At 37.7% G+C, this 20,042-nt stretch overlaps 1 protein-coding gene across 4 annotated transcripts in view; it reads left to right on the top strand.

Annotated features, from left to right (window-relative positions):
* LOC115461613 overlaps positions 1-20,042 on the top strand; it is a 153,808-nt gene that overhangs the window by 115,039 nt on the left and 18,727 nt on the right. For 3 of the 4 annotated variants that reach the window (XR_003940732.1, XM_030191573.1, XM_030191574.1), the window contains 3 exons: positions 6,874-6,977; positions 7,060-7,161; positions 16,869-18,535. Coding sequence is in view for 3 of the 4 variants with exons in the window: in XM_030191573.1 (XP_030047433.1) it covers positions 6,874-6,977; positions 7,060-7,161; positions 16,869-18,515 (1,853 nt within the window). In the remaining variant the exon portion in view is untranslated. The remainder of the gene's footprint in view (positions 1-6,873; positions 6,978-7,059; positions 7,162-16,868; positions 18,536-20,042) is intronic. The other variant, XM_030191575.1, reaches the window with a different exon arrangement.

Genomic DNA, 20,042 nt, shown 5'->3' with positions numbered 1-20,042 from the left:
AATCCAAACTGGGTTCATATGGGGCTGTATACCGACACATGTTTACTTCAGCTTTTTCAAGGTAATCCCCTGTAAAGAAAAGAACCAAAGAAGAATTTCCAGTATCCAAAAAGGTAAACATTTTCAGAAGACAATATAAATCATCATAATAGTCATGTACCTTTTAGTCTCCAGAGCGAGTACTCATTTCTTCACCCCTTATACCAAAATGGCCATGGCGTCTAACTAAGGGGGTCTTTTACTAAAGCTTAGCTGGAGTTAACTGCAGCAGGTCCCATAAGAATAAAATTGGCCATGCTGCAGATAACTCCAGCTAAGCTTTAGTAAAAGACCCCCTAAGCTTCTTATAACTGTCGTGGTCACATGGCATCCACCAACCTATAACAAGAACTTGTTAGATTAAAGACAGCCATTCAGTTGGTTTGTTGAGTCAGATGGGTTGAACCGAATTGAGTTTTAAATAACCAATTCTGTTCCTTATAATTAAGAATCTGATCAAAGTTGCCACCCTCCCACCCCCCACTGAATCAATAATTCTTCAGCGCAAATCTGTTAATGCATGGCCAAACTGTAACCAATGTTGTACTTAACCCTCCATTGCCTCAGGTACAAACTTAGATTGTGAGCCCTCCTGGGAAAGAGAAAAACCAGAGTACCTGAATGTAACTCACCTTGAGCTACTACTGAAAAAAGTGTGAGCAAAATCTAAATAAATAATTGTGCGTCTTTAGCACGCATGAATGTTTTGGATTTATGTTATGTTAAGCAAATCTTCACAGGTCTGCTACTCCTATCCAAATAGATTTTATTGCAGGGGCATTGTATGATATAAATTGCATTTCTTGTAGTCCAATTGGTGGTCTTACTTACATAAATAGTGTAATCTATATTAGGATCAGTCCAACTATCTCCTTCCATTTTCAGCTCACACCATTGACAAAATTGTGTGGAGGAGTGGCCTAGAGGTTAGAGCACCAGTCTTGAAATCCAGAGGTGGCTGGTTCAAATCCCACTGCTGCTCCTTGTGATCGTGGACAAGTCACTTAACCCTCCATTGCCTCAGGCACAAACTTAGATTGTGAGTCCTCCTGGGACAGAGAAATATCCAGTGTACCTGAATGTAACTCACCTTGAGCTACTACTGAAAAAAGGTGTGAGCAAAATCTAAATAAATAAATTAAATACATAAAACTCCACAACAGCTATGTACAGCAACTGAGTCGATCTTATTTCTCCCAGGTTTAAACTTTACCATCTCTCCTATAGTTTTCCCATGTTGTAATGCCACTATTGAATGATCATGAAAACAAGGATCCAATTGTAAAACATTCCAGATCACATGTATTTCTTGTAATATACATCCAGATGCTTGAGAATAGGGCATTACAAAAGTTAATTTATCCATTTCAGTAGTTTGTTTATATAGTAACAAAAGAGACCTTTGGGCATATCGTGCCCGCAAGTATGCCTTCCAGACAACCTTAAAAGGATAGCCACTCTAAAAATTGTTTGGTCAAATTGGCAGCTTGTGTTTTGAACTCACCTACTGTAGATTAGATCCTGCGAAGTCATAAGAACTGAATGATCGGGGGGCTTGTTTTAAGTCTGTATGGATGAAAACCTTGAAATATCAGATAATTGTTCTGATCTACATTCTTCCTATATAAAGTAGTAGAAAATCCTTCAAGTGTTCTTTGAATGTGCAGATCCAAAAAATTAATATTTTGGGTGGAATAATGCAGTTAAAATTGTAAATTAGAATCTAACCGATTTAACCATTGAACAAACTGCAATAATTGATCTTCAGAACCACTCCATAACAAAAATATATCATTGAGGTAACGCTTCCAAAGAGGGACCATAGAAAACCGAGCAGTCCCGTATAACTTGCTCTCCTCGAATTCAGCCATATATAGGGTTGCCACAGAAGGCGCAACATTTGACCCCATGGCAACACCATGAATTTGTTCATAAAAAAACTATCTTCAAACCAAAAATAATTCTTTTGAATTACCAATATAGACATGTCCATTAATAAGGCAGTAGGAAGTCTAGCTGGCAGCACTCATTTATCAAAATATTTTCAGTAAGTTGCAATACTGCATCTTGCGGTATGTTAGTATACAGTTCAGAAACATCCAGGGTAGCCATAATTATCGATTGACCCACCAACCGATACTCTTGAAGAACTCATAACATCGAGTAGTATCTTGTAAAAACAACTTTATTTCTTTCACAAAGGGTTGTCAGCATCGGTCAAGCAAAATCCAATGCCGAGTCTTTGGTAGATACAATGGGACGTACGAGTGGGTTTTCAAGATATTTATGAGTCTGAGCTAGGATGTTTACACATTTAAAAAGTAGCTTCTTTAGTAGTCAAACAGCCCCTCATTTGAGCATCCTGTATCATCGTCTTAATCTGTGATTGAAGTTGGAGAGTTTGATCAGCAGATAATTTCTGAGAGAATTTGCCACAGGATAAATGTGAAATAGCTTCAGAGAAATATTGATGTCTATTCTGAACTACAACCGCCCCTCCTTTAGCAGCTCTAGAAATAATAAGATACTGCTGAGTGCTGAGCTGCCGTTATGATTTTCTCTGATTAGCAGTTAAATTTGGACGTCCCCGCTGTAACTGCATACTATCTTCAAATTTCCTTAAATCATTTTCCACCAAGGTTTGAAAAAACGCTATATTGGGATTTAAAGTAACAGGAGGATTCCATCGAGATTTGGGTTTAACTATAGATACTGTATATTTGGACCAGATGGTTTAGTATAAAAAAAACTCAGGTGTAATTTCCTAATGAATCGCAACTCTAATCTTAAAAGGATCATAATGGTAGGTTGGCACAAAGCTTAATCCCAAATTCAAGACTTCACATTGTTCAGGGGTTAAAGATTGATGAGAAATATTAATCATTGCTGAACAGTCACTTTCCTTCAACTTGTATCACATGCCTCCTGCGTCACTGTTTGGTGGAAATTTGCCTCCCGATATTGATCCCGTCCTCATTGAACTTTGGGAAAAGAAGACTTTGGACCCCTATTCTCTACATGAGCTGTTTCTTCACCTGAACTGCTTCCCAAATCTCCTGAAGATCCCTCAAAATCCTGTTTATAAGAAGAGAATTTTCTTCCCTTTTATAGCCAGGAATATACCCTGTCCTATTGATAATCCTGCTCATCCCTGCTATATTTCCTAATCTTAGTTTGACGTAATGTTTCACAAAACTTGGAAACATTTTGTTTTAACTCTTGTCATTTGCTTATTGTATTCTTGTTCATCAAAGGTTGTTTCAACAAAGCCTCACTTTCAGCAGTTGGCTCCTTAATTTGAATCTCCACCACAGTGGTGGTCTCAACAGTCAGCAATATTAAATCTCTACTGCAATGATTCAATATAGCAATCCACTTATCAGCATATTCATTATTTGTCAGAAAAGTCTTTGGTTCTTTAATTATACGCAATCCTCTTGGTATCATAGTCTTCTTCACGTATTGTACTAAAAGTACTACCATGGAGTTCTGCTTTGGTTAATCTCTTATATCGATAAAGTAAATCTATCCAAGAAACCTGTATCAGAGATGTTTATATTATCTTCCAATAATGCCGGTCTCTTCAACAATTCAGTTGTTTGTTCTTCCAAATATCCCATAAGTTCATCAGGTAACTGGGCCATAATGCCCTTTTATATAAATAACCAAAAACCCACAAGCTTATATATATCTTTCAACAGCAAGAACTACTACGTAAGATCACACAAAAGATCTATATATGTTATAATAAATAAACAACTTTCATACAAGAAGGTACCTCCGGACCATCAGAGGCGGTACTCCGCTGTTAAGTATTGGTTCAGTAGCAATTTCCACCTTTTTCATCATCGGTCCAATATTTTATGTATTTAGAAACATTTTAAGATTTTTAGACATTTAAACACTCCATAAATGCTTAAAATTAAAATGAGTCTGTACTTATCTTTAGGTAAAGATTTCAGGGGACATTAAATCCAAACTGGGTTCATATGGGGCTGTATACTGACACGTGTTTTGCTTCAGCTTTTTCAGATCAGATTCTTAATTATAAGGAACAGAACTGGATATTTAAATTCAATTCGGTTGAACCCATCGGGCTCAACAAAGAAATTGAATGGCTTTTTTTAAATCTAACAAGTTCTTGTTATTGGTTGGTGGATGCCATGTGACTGCAATGGTTATGGCCATTTTGGTATAAGGGGTAAACAAATGAGTACTCGCTTTGGAGACTAAAAGGTACATGACTATTATGATGATTTATATTGTCTTCTTAAAATTTTTACCTTTTTGGATTCTGGAAATTCTTCATTGGTTCTTTTCTTTGCAGGGCAAAGCTGAAGCAAAACGTGTCGGTATACAGCCCCATATGAACAAAGTTTGAATTTTAAGTCCCCTGAAACCTTTATCTAAAGATAAGTACAGACTCATTTTAATTTTAAGGATGTATGGAGTGCTATTTAAATGTCTTTTAAAAAATTTAACATTTTTTCTAAATACATAAAATACTGGACCAATGATGAAAAGGTGGAAATTGCTACTGCACCAATATTTAACAGCAGAGTACCGCCTCTGATGGTCCGAAGATACATATCAATGGATATCCATGGCTTATTGGATTTAGCAGTGAGAGCTTGTGCCTTACTAAATCTATTACAGTTCTTTAAAACTGTGCATAAGCTTATAAATAAAGGTGAGCTAGTCGATGCAGTGTACATAGATTTTTAGAAGACATTGGCAGAGTCCTTCATGAGAGACTTGGAGGAAATTAGAAAGTTATGGATTAGATGATCTTTTATTGTGGTTTGGCCACTGGTTAAGAAAGGAAGCAAAGAGTAGAACTAAGGAGAGAAGTTATCAATGTGTTAAGTTCTGTTGTTTTATTATTAACCTCAGTTATTAGTAACTAGGTCTCATTGCATAAATACCACATGTTAATGGTAAAATAACACATTAAGGGAAGCCTACATTGATTTCTATATCCCTAAATGGTCCCAATAGAAAGAGGTAAATAAAAGTACCTAAGATTCGTACAGAGACTAATGTTTAAGTTACGTGATTTAGAAGAGGGAGTAATGAATGGAGTGATCAACTTTATGTGTGACGCAATATTTTTAAACTTTTTATAATCATTTTTAAATTTTACATTCATCAAATATTCTGAATGAAAGAGAAATGCAAAACAAGGAAATTTCAAATACATCAAAATAAGAAATATACGTTTCAAAATTTTGCCCACAATGAAGACAAATATTGTATCAAGGAGAAATTAATGGTGACTTTGGGAAATTAAAAAATCGTAAGTTATTTCTTGTTTGATTCTCCAGATTCTCAATTTGTCTCTCTGTGTTTTTTTTAATCTGAGCCATATCCAAAGTTTTTGTCTTTGCTATATGAGGCTTCACCTGATCTAATCTAGAGGACTGTTGACTGTGTGCTTGAGATTGAAAAGCAAACTGGGAACTAAATTCTCTGAAGTCACAGAAAACTATAAAGTCAATACCTTTAGGGATTTATCCAGAGCTTGTAGAAGTTCTCAAATTTGATCCATGATAATGACTGCTGGTCTCATATCCACCCGCATCTCTCCAGGAGGGCTCTCTGGTTTTACAGGGGCATCCGTGCACACATCAATCTGTTCCCGGGCAATTCCCCCTTCTCCCCTTAATGGGGTAGACACTGCCGATAAAGCCCCCTCAGCATACGCTGCCATTCCTGGACTCTCCAGCCCTCACGACGCCATACTTCCATTTAACGATTCCCTTCCAGATTATGAGAATGCAGGTCTAAGTTCAGGGCTAAATGAAGCCCCCTTCAAACTTTTCTCAAGTGTTTTGGAGCTGCCCATAAGCCCTGCTGCTACTCCTTGCGGTTGAAGCCCACAATCCTCCAGCTTGACTTTCTCCAGACGGGGAGTAGAATCTGAAACCGAGAGTAGGTCCGTGTTTTCCCTTTCCTGTTTTCAATCCTTGTAATCAAGCAGTGATTAGCAGAACTCCAGCAAGCATGTCTCTTCAAGATGCCATCTTGGCTCCTACCCCATATTACATAATTATTATCATAGTTAAAATACAGGCAGGCCGAGGAATGACAGACATTTCCAGATTAGAAATTAGGGCATTTACATTGCAGATGCATTTTAATGTGGGCAATTGCAAAGTGATGCGTATAGGGAAGAGTAATTAATTATAGGTACAAGGTTCCATATTGAGTCTCCACTGAAGAAAAGAATACTAGTCACTGGGGGCAATCAATTAAATTCTTTAATTTTGGTGTACAATAGTGATCAAAAAGGTAAATGTTTAGAATCATTTAGAAGGAAATGGTGAATTAAACAGAGAATGTCATAATGATTCTATATAGATCTATGGTGCACGTGCAGTTCTAGTTACCTTATCTCAGACAAAGTGAAACTTGTAAAGATATGGAAAAGGGCCACAGGCGCTGGAGGTAGGACATCTCCCTCATGAAGATAGGCTAAATAGATTAGAGCAGTTCAGCTTGGAGGAAAGATGAAAAAGAAAGGGAGGTTTAGTATAAAATCATGAATAGAATGGAACAAGAAATAGGAAGCAATTATTTACTCCAAATAATACTATAATACTAATGAGTAGCAGATTTCAATTTTGTATCGAGTGAAAAATACTTTCACTAGTGAAGTTGAGATATGTAATGACTTTATATGAATATAAATGTATAGATTTATAAAATGTATGTAATTTTTAAAAACATTTTAGTAATGAAATTATCTGCTACCTTTGCATCAAATTTACTTTAGCCTAGAAAGAGGAAAACTTGGTTCATAATATACAGTTTAACCAGCTTTTGTTTTGACAGATCCTTTTGCTGAAAAAAATATAAATACAAATGGAAAGTTCACATTTAAAGATTCTGTGAAACAGTGGAAGGAACCAAAAAATGCAGTTTCTGAGAACTATGGTGTAAGTATAAGAGGTAGCTTGCATTTTTCATTGCAGTCCTGACATAATGTTTAGTTTTTGAGTCTTTAAAACATTTTTACAGCCAGTACTTCAAGAGGAGCAAACTTTGCTTGGTGGTCAAAGGATTTGTGGTCGCTATATGTCTATATCTGCAATGACTAGGTTTCTAGCCGTGAGTCATGAGGTAAGATTTTTTTTTTTTGTTCTCGTTTAATTTTCTTTGAACCAGTGTTTGTATTACTTGAAGCAGCAGTCTTGTGTTCTCCAGTGTAAATGTTTCTTGTAATTATACAGTATCCTTTCACACAGAGATTTAACAACTCATGCGAATGTCTTACAAATTTTAAAAACTTCTAAAGCTACTAGCTAAATGGTATAGGAGCCACATAAATCAACTGTCCTGCTTTCCATTTTGGCACCATCAGATAAATCCTTTTCTCCAGATATCATTATCTAAAATAATCTGAATTTTAACTGTTAAAAATATTAGAATGCCTACTGCACTTAATAGAGAAACTGCCCTCATAAGCTATAATTGAAAACAGCTTCACTTGGAATTGACTACTGCCTTTTTGGAGGGTGGGAGACCTTTTAAATCTTTTTATGGAAAAAGAATACTTAGCTGTTCCAAAAACACAGCAAAACGAGAAGATGAAACTAGTAGAGGGCTTGGTTTCTTATAGCCCCCTACTGTCAATAAAAAATGTTAAATCCCACCCCCTACAAGGGTTGGGAGACCTTTTAAAAATATGTATTCAGTAGTCTTTAATCAGTCCATTTTTTACTGGCTACCAGTTTATAGGCTTGAACCTGTACTGGGAGGAGTGGCCTAGTTGATAGAGTGGTGGACTTTGGTCCTGGGGAACTGGGTTTGATTCCCACTGCAGGCACAAGCAGCTCCTTGTGACTTTGGGCAAGTCACTTAACCTTCCATTGCCCCAGGTACAAATAAGTACCTGTATATAATATGTAAGCCGCATTGAGCCTGCTATGAGTGGGAAAGCGCGGGGTACAAATGTAATAAAAAAAAATAAAAATAAACATAGCGTGGTAAATATCAGCTTGCAATGGTGAGCATTTTGTTGACCGCTGCCAGCGCTATTCCCAGATATCAGTACCGGGCTATATCCGGGCTTTGGCATTATCTGGTTTATGCAGCACATGCTAACACGTAGCTGGTTAAGTTGATATTCAGAATTTCTTGTCAATTTGGTGCGCGTAGGCACCGCCGCAGCTTAGCAAAAGAGGCCCTTAGAATTTTTGCATTTAAATGGCGTGATACTACAATGGACACTTAAATTATAGATAGCCTCATCTGAGGTTATACTGATCATGTGATTTATATTTTGCATTGGTATGGTCACTATTTGGTGGCCTGGTCAATATGCTAATTTTGGGTGTTATATGGGTAACACCAAATTATATACACTGATGGTCTACTTCTGTATTGCACTCGAGAGACAGCGAAGGTGACTAAATGAAGCAGTGATGCTGTATGATCTAGAAGATTTACTGATCTTCAAGAATGAATTGACACAGCCGTGTTCGGCCCAATGGCCTTCCTCAGGAGTCTATACATAAGAACATTAAAATTACATCAATAAATGAAAAAAATCAAACAATCATATTGTACAAATAAATGACATAACATTGTAAGCTTAAAAGTAAATTGGCACGGAAGAGTCAAAATGACAGAATTTCTTTTAAACAAAACCACCATCAGGGCCACAATACTATCATCATTATATTATCATAAAAATGATAATGAAATGATTAATAGTACATATAAGTAGCATATTATAAAAACTTGTGAGTTAAAGCAAATGAATTAGGAATGGACTGTATAATTACACAGTAGAAATAAAATATAATGATGAAAATGTATTTCAAAAATAAAACACTTAAAATGTAACTTCCTATGTTGTGTAAGTAAATCTGTCAGTATCACTTGCTGAACAGGAGTGTTTCAAATTCTTTTTATGAATAAAAATACTGAAAGTAATCTCAACATTAAAACGTATTCATGTCAAAAATATTTCGATCTACTGTGTATCTGGAAAGAGAACTACAAATGTGTTAAGTGCGGAGAATAGAAGGAAGCTCTGTAGATGGGACACACTGAAGACGTACAACATTCCTAATTATCTGTATATTAATGTCTCTGTTGAACATACGAACAAAAATGGCTATATATTAGCATCTTTATTGAACGTACGATCAACAAAAGTATAATAATAATATGCAGTAAAACTCTCATATGGGCAATAAAGAGTATGTCTTCTAAATACAAGAACTGATGCGGAACATAAGTGCAAACAAAACCCATTAAAAGGTGCTGTTATATACAGAGACGTCACTCGCCATGTTACTTTACAAACAAACAGAAAATATTGTATATGTGCTGATTATAAGACTCTTACAGACGAAATAATACATGGTATAGGTAATAAAAAAACAACAGAAGCTGTGAAGTATGGAAACGTACTTGCTATTATGGTGCACAAAAAATGCAGGAAGCACTGCTAGTAGTGCCTTATACCCTCCACAATCACTAAAAAGAGAAACAGTTTTCATAGTGGTATCAGATCCCTAAGGTATCTGATCATTGAAAGCCATATTGCAAATGGGCATAATAAAGCTCCAAATTATTCTAATAGTCTTGGCGTGCACTGGAAAAACAGCACAGTTCATGCTAGCTCCTTACAAAAAAACCTGAATCGCTTCCGTTCCGCAGTAGTTCTTGTATTTAGGAGGCATACTCGTTTTATTGCCTATATGGGAGTTTTACTGCATATTATTATTATACTTTTTTGATCGTATTTTCAATAGAGACGATGCTATATACACATTTTTTGTTCATACGTTCAATAGAGACGCTAGTATACAGATAATTAGGAGCGTTGTACGTCTTCAGTGTGTCCCTTCTACCAGTGGCGTACCAAGGTGGGGTGGTCCGCCCCGGGTGCACGCCGCTGGGGGGGGGGGGGGGGGGTGCCACGCGCCTTGTCAGCTCTTCGTTTTCATGCTCCCTGAAGTAACCTGTTCCGGGGCAGAGGGAGCATGAAAACGAGGAGCCGGCAGGCACGCAGCACCCCGCCCCCCCCAGCGGCGTGTACCCGGGGGGGGGGGTGTTCTTTCGCCAGGGGATCGCGCTGCACCCAGGGGTTCTTTCGCCAGCGGGGGGCGTTGCGCTGTTCCGGGAGGGGGGGGGGCGCATCGGCGATCCGCCTCGGGTGTCAGCCCCCCCCAGGAACGCCACTGCCTTCTACAGAGCTTTCTTCCATTCTCCGCACTTAACACATTTGTAGCTTTCCAGATACATAGTATATCCAGATATTTTTGACATGAATACCATGTTTAAATGTTTTACATTCAGTATTTTTATTCATAGAATTTGAAACACTCCTGTACAGCAAGTGATACTGACAGATTTATCAACACAACATAGGAAGGTACGCTTTGTTTTATTTTTGGGTGTACTTTGTTGATTACTAATATTACATTTTCGTCATTATATTTTCTATTGTGTAATTATACAGTCCATTCTTAATTCATTTGCTTTAACTCACAAGTTTTTATAATGTTATTTATATGTACTATTTTTTAAATTTCATTGATAATCATTTTATGATAATTTGTTTAATGATGATAGTGTTGTGACCATGACGGTGGTTTTGTATAAAAAAATTCTGTCATTTTGACTTTTCTGTGCCAATTTACTTTTTAGCTCTTACAATTTTATTTATTTGTAGAACTAGTAACAAAGGCCCGTTTCTCACACAAATGAAACGGGCGCTAGCAAGGTTTTCCTCGGAGTGTGTATGTTTGAGAGAGAGTGTGTATGTTTGAGAGAGAGAGAGTGTGTGTGTGTGGGTGAGAGAGAGTGTGTGTGTGGGTGAGAGAGAGTGTGTGTGTGGGTGAGAGAGAGTGTGTGTGTGGGTGAGAGAGAGAGTGTGTGTGTGTGAGAGTGAGTGTGTGAGAGAGAGAGAGTGTGTGTGTGTGAGAGAGAGTGTGTGTGTGTGTGAGAGAGAGTGTGTGTGTGTGTGAGTGTGTGTGTGTGTGTTTGATAGAGAAAGTTTGAGAGAGAATGAGTGAGAGAGAGTGTATGTGTGACACAGAGTGTGTGGGTGTGTGAGAGAGAGAGACCCCTATTTTTCAGTTGATAGAGTCTGAGAAACTATATCAGAACATGACTGCAACCTGTCGACATCTGTTCAGTAGTCTTGTAAACCCTGCCAGCTGTATGGGGACGTCAGCGGCGAGTTGCAAGATCAGCATTTGCCCGATGTATTTTGAGCGGCACAATATTCGGAACGTCAACGGATAGTTGTGGCACGAGTTGCTGCCTCTCGGCCATTCTCAGTTTGACAGCGCTCATTATCATGTACGGGCTCCGAGTTCCATGACCCCCTCCCTCCCCTCCGAGTTCCAGGCCCCCCTTCCGTACGAGGTCCAGGCCCTCGTCTCTGGAGTTCCAGACCCCCGCGCCTCCCTCCCTCTCTCTCAGTGGCAACCCAACCTGCGTTGGCTGCCCTCTTCTCGCAGTCCTGCCGCCTGCCCCTCGCCTTCCTGCATGCCGGCTGTAATTTAAAAGTTGTTGCCTCGTGGTCCGACGGCAGCAGTGTAAGTCAAGCAGGCACGGTGCTTCAGCTTGCCTTCCCTTCTGTCTCAGCTGTGCCTCTGGTCCCGCCCTCATTTCTTGTTTCCGGAAGGGCGGGACCAGAGGCAGAGCTGAGACAGAAGGGAAGGCAGGCTGAAGCGCTGTGCCTGCTCTACTTTCACTGCTGCCGGCGTACACCGAGGTAAGAACTTTTAAATTACAGCCGGCACGCAGGAAGGCGAGGGGCAGATGCAGGACTGCGAGAAGAGGGCGGCCAACGCAGGTCGGGTTGCCACTGAGAGAGAGGGAGGGAGGCGCGGGGGTCTGGAACTCCAAAGACGGGGGCCTGGACCTCGTACAGAAGGGGGGGCCTAGAACTCGGAGGGGAGGGAGGGGGGGCGATTTTCCGTCGATTGAATCCTCACCTCCAACGTTCTTTTGGTGGCTGGTGCTGGTTTCCCTTCCTCTCATTGATCCGCCCTCTGACATCATTACATTACGATGCGAGGGAGGACCAATTGGAATTGTGTTACGAACCCAGGCATTCAGACGTAGAACGTTGGAGGTACAAATTATTATATAGGATGTTTTTACTTTTTATGATTGCATTTTTCATTTATTGATGTAATTTTAAAGTTCTTATGTACATATACTCCTGAGGCAGGCCATTGGGCTGAAACACGGCTGTGTCGAGTCATTCTTTTGATCAATAAATCTTCTGGATCATACAGCATCATCACTTCATTTAGTCATCGTTGTCTCCCGAGTGTGATTTTCTTTGCAAGGTTTTTCTGTATTTCTGTCTACTTCTGTATTGAGCATAGAGCGAGTTTTTTGACTTTGTGTTTTGTTACTCCTTTTTGGGTTTTTTAGTTGGACAGATTTTGATGACATAGATGGTACTGGTATTGCAACAACCTCTTGGTTTAACAGTGAAATAAAATAAGAGTTAGAAACACTTTTTAAACATTAGTTATATTCCCTTGCTAACAAAACCATTACATGTTTTAATTTTTGCGCTCGCCTCCAATTTGTGACACCTTGCAAATAAATAACTACTACTACTAACTAACTAACATTTTTAAAGCGCTACTAGGGTTATGCAGCGCTGTACAATTTAAACATAGAAGGACAGTCCCTGCTCAAAGAGCTTACAATCTAAAAGACAAGAGAACAATCTAAAGACAAATGTACAATCTAGAGGACGAGTGAACAGTTAATCTCCTGTTTGCTAAATAATTTTTTTTGCCTCTGAATCTCTAATAATTAGGGATTCAGTAGCAGAAAAATATGAGATTTTCAGTATTTAAAAAAAATCCACTTGCACTGGCCATGTTGATGATTGAGGACCCCAATTCTGATGTACTTTCCTCACAATCTGCGGACTGACCAATCTTCTTTGTGTGTAAAGGATCACCCCCTGTTGCATTATAATGTAACATCCTGTCATATAGCCCACTGGTACCTTGCAGTACTAAGTGGGTTACAAAAACATTAAGAGCCAGAACAATCCTGTAGGAAAACAATAGATAAAAACCATAAGGGTTAAACCTTTATAGATCATTGTGTAATACAAATTTCCAAAGAGCAAAGTCTTAATATTCTTTCTAAAAACTAGGTAAGAGTGGGAGGACCAAAATACATCAGAGAACTCCTTCCAGTGTCTCGCAGCCTGAAATGCAGGTGTCATCTCAAATATTCTTAACCTCTTCCTGCCTCTCAATGAAGGAAATGAAATTAAAATAGTACAGTTTGGCCTTCTATTCCTAGAAGAGGCAGCAAAATGGAGGTGAGAATATAAATATATCAGTGCTAAACCATACAACATTTTATATTTATAAAAAAAGCCAATTTAAACAAAGCTATTGCCTCAATAGGAAGCCAATGAAGTTTCGCATAAAAAGATTAAATTATCACATTTAGGGCCTTGTTTACTAAGGTGTGTCAGTGTTTTTGGTGCTTGCTAAAAATTAGCATGCACTAATCGTGTAGATGACCATAGGAATATTATGGGCATCTACACGGTTAGTGCATGCTAAAAATACTAGCGTGGCTTAGCAGACAGAGCTCTTAGCCCAAAAATCAAACATACTACCATGTTTTGTATAGTCTGTAGCCTTTTCAACTGATGCCTAGTACAACCCAAATAGCCAAGGTTCCGGTAATGTAATTGTGACAGCAGCAAAACTTGTACTAAAAGTCTAACTTGATCTAATTCAAAATAATTACAAATACAGCAAAGTTTCTTCATCAGCAAAAATGATTTCTTCCCTAAAGGGACAGTTTGAACTTTCATAGAAACAGAAATGTCAACCAGGACACCCAAAATTAGCATTAAATCATTTAAAGATGTTTCTCCTTCCAGCTCTCAAAGTAAGTTCTTTGGTTTCTGTTGGTGAATTATACATTCACAGGCTTTGTAAATTAACTATCCAGTGCTCTGTTCCTCACAGTCTTATTGTCTGTTTTAACTTGAGGGGGGATTGTCCATTTTTCCCAGATGTTACCTTGTAGAAGATGCTTTATAACTTGTATGTGACCCCATCAACAACTACAAATTCACATGAAAACAGAAAAATGAAGTCCATTCTGCCTACCCATGCCATCAACCATCTCTTCCTCTCCTTTATAGATCCTGTGTACTTGTCTCAAGTTTTCTTGAATTCAGATACGTTTCTACCACCGAGATGTCATTTCATGAATTTACCACCCTGAAGGAGTATTTCTTCAGGATACTCCAGAGTCTGTCCCTTTTCACCTTCATTCTGTGCTCCCTCATTTCATTGTTTCCAGCGCTTCCTTTCTGTTGAAAGACTCTACTCCTGTGCATTTGTGCCACAAAGATACTTAACATCTGTATCTTCTCTCGCCTGTCTTCCAAAGTATACGTATTGAGATTGTCCATCTCCATATGCTTTATGACAAAGACCACTAACCATTTTAGTAGCCTTCCTCTGGACCAAATTTGTCCTGTTTATCCTTTTGAAGGTGTGGTCTCCATGTACACAATACTCTAATGAGGCCTCATCAGAGACTAGAGGCATTATCGCCTGCTTTCCCTGTGTACCCAAGCACCCTTCTAGCTTTTGCCATTGCCTTTTCTACCTGTTTGGCCACCTTAAGATTTATCACGTATAATCACACCCAAGTCCTGCTCCTCTTCCTAGCACAAAAGTACTTCACCCCTTAAACTGTACTGCTCCTTCGGTACATTTTATAGCATTAAATCTTAGCTGCCAAATTTTGGACTATTTTTCAAGGCATCGCTAGGCTGTTCATATTATCCACACCATCTGTAGATCTTGGAATCATCTACAAAGAGGCAAACCTTACCAGCAGCCCCTTGGCAATATCACTTACAAAAGATATTAAAAGAACCAGTCCAAGAATTGAACCTGGTAGCACACCACTGGTAACATCCCTTTCCTCATAGTAAGCTCCATTTACCACTACACTCTTTTTTTATACTTTGCTCACACCTTTTTGAGTAGTAGCTCAAGGTGAGTTACATTCAGGTACACTGGGTATTTCTTTGTCCCAGGAGGGCTCATAATCTAAGTTTGTACCTGAGGCAATGGAGCATTAAGTGAACTGCCCAAGATCACAAGGAGCAGCAATGGGATTTGAACCGACCACCTCTGGATATCAAGACCAATGCTCTAACCACTAGGCCACTCTTCCACTCCACTCTGTTGCCTTTTACTCAACCAGCTTCTAATCCAGTGAGTCACTTTAAGGCACCATACAGAGGGCACTCAGTTTATTTAGCTATGTGGAACTGTGTCAAAGGCTTTGCTAAACTCTAAGTATACAACATCTAGCACACTCCATTGATCCAACTCTCTGGTCATCCAGTTAAAGAAATAATCAGATTTGTCTGACAAGACCTGCCTATAGTGAAACCATACTGCCTCGGGTTCTGCAATCCATTGGATAAACCATAACTAAATTTTAATTTACTTGTGGTAATTGCAATAAAAATTACAAGTAATTATTATATTATGACTTAAAATACATATAAAATGAAATTTAATTTGTTTCGAACTAAGGCCCATATCAAAAAACTATAAATATGTGTATATGCAATAACAATAAAAACGAATACCAAAAAATAAATTACACAGATGAATTACATACATGTACGCAAATATAGGAATGATAATAAAATGTATATAATTTTAAATGGTGATAAAACATGTCTATATTTTGATTTTCTTATATCAAATATACTAGAAATAATAAAAAAATAATAAATAGTAAAGTAAACACAAACGCATATGTTATAAAGAAATTGTACTAAAATACACATTGCAAATTAAAAGATGTGCATGCACTTATTTAAATTGAGGTCTATATTTCAGAAATGGTTTAAAACAATCAAAATTGCATAACAGGATGTGGCTTGAGTATAGGAGTGCATGTGGAAATAGTATATAAACACGCATTGGCGTACTGTTAACATCTTTTGACAGTTTATATTTAAGAGAGCGATGAATGGCAAATTTAATGGTATTATGATGTAAGAGGCATTTTGTTATTAAAAATCTGACTTAAAAAATGAAATAGTGAATCAAAAAAATTATGAATAAATGGACATATGATAAAAACTGCAAGTGGCTGATGTGATATTGTTGAATGTTAATTACAACACTGACCACTTTCACAGAATGCTTCTGGAACGTGATGATGAATAATCTTCTGAGTAGCAAAATAGTCTAATGAAAGATCCAAACACAGATTGAAACATTGTATATTTGTTTCAAAATACCTAAATAAGAATTCTATCATGTTGTTAAAAAAAAAACTTGTAATAATTAAAAAATGGCAACAAAAGAAGTTTGCATATACAGTTCTTTTCTCATGGTTTTTTATCATTTGTAATTTCCAAAGTTATTCGTTTTTCATTATTTTTCATTATTTTTTATCTTTTAATTTTTTTTTAGTTCTTCATTCATACTCTTTCAAATACAGTTCCACATTTTTTATGTCTTTTTGTAATCATCTTACAAAATTCTTTTGTTGCCATTTTTTTGATCAGAAACAATATGGTTATGGTTGAATTCCACAGTTAAATGCTATTTATATTATAAACCATACATTCTCTCTTCCAGGTGTCACTACTTAACTCTGGTTTGCCTCATTTCTTATGCGGTTAGTCTTTTCTAAAACACTCAGACAGACTATATATATTTAAAAAAACATTACAAATGTATGTGTAAACAAATCAAAACTCTTGGTTTGGTGATGAATAATTTTCTCCATGATTTAAATCTTAACATCTCTTTAAACAGGAGCTGCGTCAAAAATATTATGAAACATATTGTCAGATGTCAACTGATGACAAGACACAGACTTTATCAAAAAATGACACTGGAAAGTCAACTTCACAATTTGGTCTTTCCAATATGCATACAACACTGAAGATCACCAAAGAAGGAAGGAGGTTAAAACCAATCAGAATGATCCGGCAAACGGCTTTTGATGAATGTAGTGCTTCAAATCCTGAGAGGAAGATATTGGATTTTCAATCCACATTGACTGCAGGGAGACACAATGAAAAAATACCTCAGAAAATGGATGGAATAGCTGCCATCTCAGAAAATAACTTGCCAGTTCAAGATAATGTAGAAAATCCTCAGCCAACCCCAAGTACTATTTCTGGCATAACACAAACCCAATCAGGTAATCCTTCAAGTGGAGCAGCTGTATCACTTGCATCGCATCTGACCACATTAAACACATCCTCTGTTAAGGAGGGATCAACAGTGTTTTCTTTTACATCACCCCCATCATTCTGCTTTAAAAAAGTTAAAAGCCAAGATGCATCTGTTTTTTCAGGTTTTAATTTTGGAAAATCAGATAATGAAAACAATGTGAATGGAGTAACTACAGGATTGGGCTCATCAGGAGTGTCTACAGTTCCTGTGTCACTTTCATTTACTTTTGGCAATTCAGAAAGCAAACCTTTTACAACAACAAAAGCTAATGATCCTTTGAATGTATCACCGTTTTCTTTTTTTTTCAGTCAGCCAGGTAAAGCAACTGAATTCAATGACATGTTTCAGACAACTAAAAAGACCACAGAAAGTACTGTAAGAAAACCTGAAGACCTAACTAGGTCAAACTTGCCTGTAGGTGAACTGTATGAGCAGACTGCTGCTTCCACAGTAAACTGCACTGCATCCAAAAGTACAGTTAAGGAAGAAACTGATATTTTTAGTATTTTACCTTTTTCTACTACAAGCTTATTCTCATCTTCCTTAAATAATTCTCTTCAGAATCCTAAGTCTACCCAAAAGTTTTCATTTGGGCATGTAGTCCAAAATGTGGCTTCGCCTGTAACTATAGCCATGAATTCACAGTCAAAGATTAAACCAACTGGTATGGCAGAGTCAGTTGATAAGCAATTAATTCCAGCACATACATTGGCTGTTCCAGGGCTATCTACTTACTCATTCACATCACTGGGAGAGTTAACATTAGATGCCACTACAGGAGGTAGTGTAGTTCAGAAGAATTCATCGAATTCAGCTGCTTGCAACACCCTGTTTTCTTGTCTCTTTCCTAGTGAAACTGGTAATTTCTCCTCTTCTTCCTCTACTGTATCACACACTAAAGAAGATGGCAGCGCTGCTAAAAATAGTAAAACCCAAGGTGATTTAGGAGAATTTCTCAGACAGCAATTTGGACTTGAATCTTCAAGCCAAGTTTCAAATGATCTTATTCCTACAACATATGATCAACCTTCAGAGAGTTCAGCTGACAAAATGGAGGCAATGTGTGTGCTTCCAGGTGTTCTTTCTGATTTAGATGAATCTGATAAAGAAACTAGCCATTCTTCTAGCATTACATCTGAATCGGATGATCCAAATAACAAAGAGAGAAACTCTTTCAAGTGTACAGCTAAGAGCACTGATTCTAATTCCATTAGAGAATAAAATGAAGAACTCCTACCAAGGTAAATTGTTTTTGTTTTATTGTATTTGATGTACTGTTATGTCTGCCTAGCAGGTCTTAGCGGTGAAAACTTCTAAGTTAAACGTAAATTATTTCCAGTTCATTAAAATTTTGTTGGTTTACAGGCAATCAGGTTCATTTGATTAACTTGTTAGTAACTGCAGCAAGTAACATTTTGGCCTGAGAGGGAAGATTCTGGGGCATGCTTTAAGTTTTGTAGAAAGTAACTGCTGTAAAACCAGAGAACCTGGATTGAAATATTTGTCAACTAAAATCTTGGCCTGCCTTGCTCAGCAAAATGAACATAAAGAGAAATTTATTTACTCCTGCCACAGTTAAGTGTAAAACTCACCTTTTCTTGCTGCCAGTGATGTATATTCAATCTTTACTTTTCCTTAATCTAAGACTGATTTTTCTCTTAATATGAAATTGATAATTATGCAATCAAACATTCAAGGTGTTAGGTAGGTTCGCTTTAAGGAGAATCTGATAGCATTTAATTATCTACTAACTGAAAGTTCTGTATTTAGGTTATTCACATGAAGACCTATTTACTAAGCAGCTTTAGCTGTTAAAATGACAATTAACACTTATTAATGTTTATAACAGCAACATAGCAGTTAAATGTGGAGATTTTCCACCCTATTCTGTTTTAGCTGTTAATGTGTGACAATGGGCAGAGACTGCACCTTATACATACATAAGTACTGCCATACTGGGACCGACCAAAGGTCCATCAAGCCCAGCATCCTGTTTCCAGCAGTGGCCAATCCAGGCCACAAATACCTGGCAAGATCCCAAAAAGTTGCAGAGGAGTCAGAGGACCCTGCCTTTATGTTCCAAATTCAACTGGCTGTCTCACTATAAACCATATTGCAGTTGTTGTGTTGATGGTTTCTCTAGGCTGAGAACTTTTCCTTTGTACCCCAGGAGCATTGTTACATACTTAGCACAGGCTGGGGAGCACACCTTAGCATTCAGCTATCTCAAACGAGAGACTGCTCCATATCAATATTTTACTCCAAAGTATTAGTCCATATTTTTCGGGATAAATCAATTCTTATTCAGACAATCATATCGACAAGCAAGGTGGTGTGCGCTCTTTTCTTCCTTAACAAAGGACAGGAGCACACTTTTTATTCCAGCCTCTGATTCTGACAAAGTGGAAATTGAGCAGTTTCTAGTTGCCTCCTTAGTTGCTGCTTCTCGATCAAGAAATCTTAATGGGGGCAAGAAGACTTTTCACAAGCCATTCATATGCATTTAAGTGGAAGAAATTTTCCAGTTGGTTCTTGATTAATGGACAGGACAACCTTCGGTGTCCTCAAAATATATATCTTTAGTCTACCATATCTACTGGCTTTGACACCAAAGAGAGAGAGAGAGAATATAGATATAGATAGATAGAGAGAGAGAGAACATAACTTCATAATGTTAAGATTCTGGTATACTGCCTTTCTGTACAACTAAAGCAGTTTACATATTAGATACAGGTACATTTTCTGTCC

Source organism: Microcaecilia unicolor, chromosome 2, assembly GCF_901765095.1.
Source record: "Microcaecilia unicolor chromosome 2, aMicUni1.1, whole genome shotgun sequence".
Lineage (NCBI taxonomy): Eukaryota > Metazoa > Chordata > Amphibia > Gymnophiona > Siphonopidae > Microcaecilia > Microcaecilia unicolor.
This window is presented reverse-complemented; position numbering and strand designations above follow the sequence as displayed.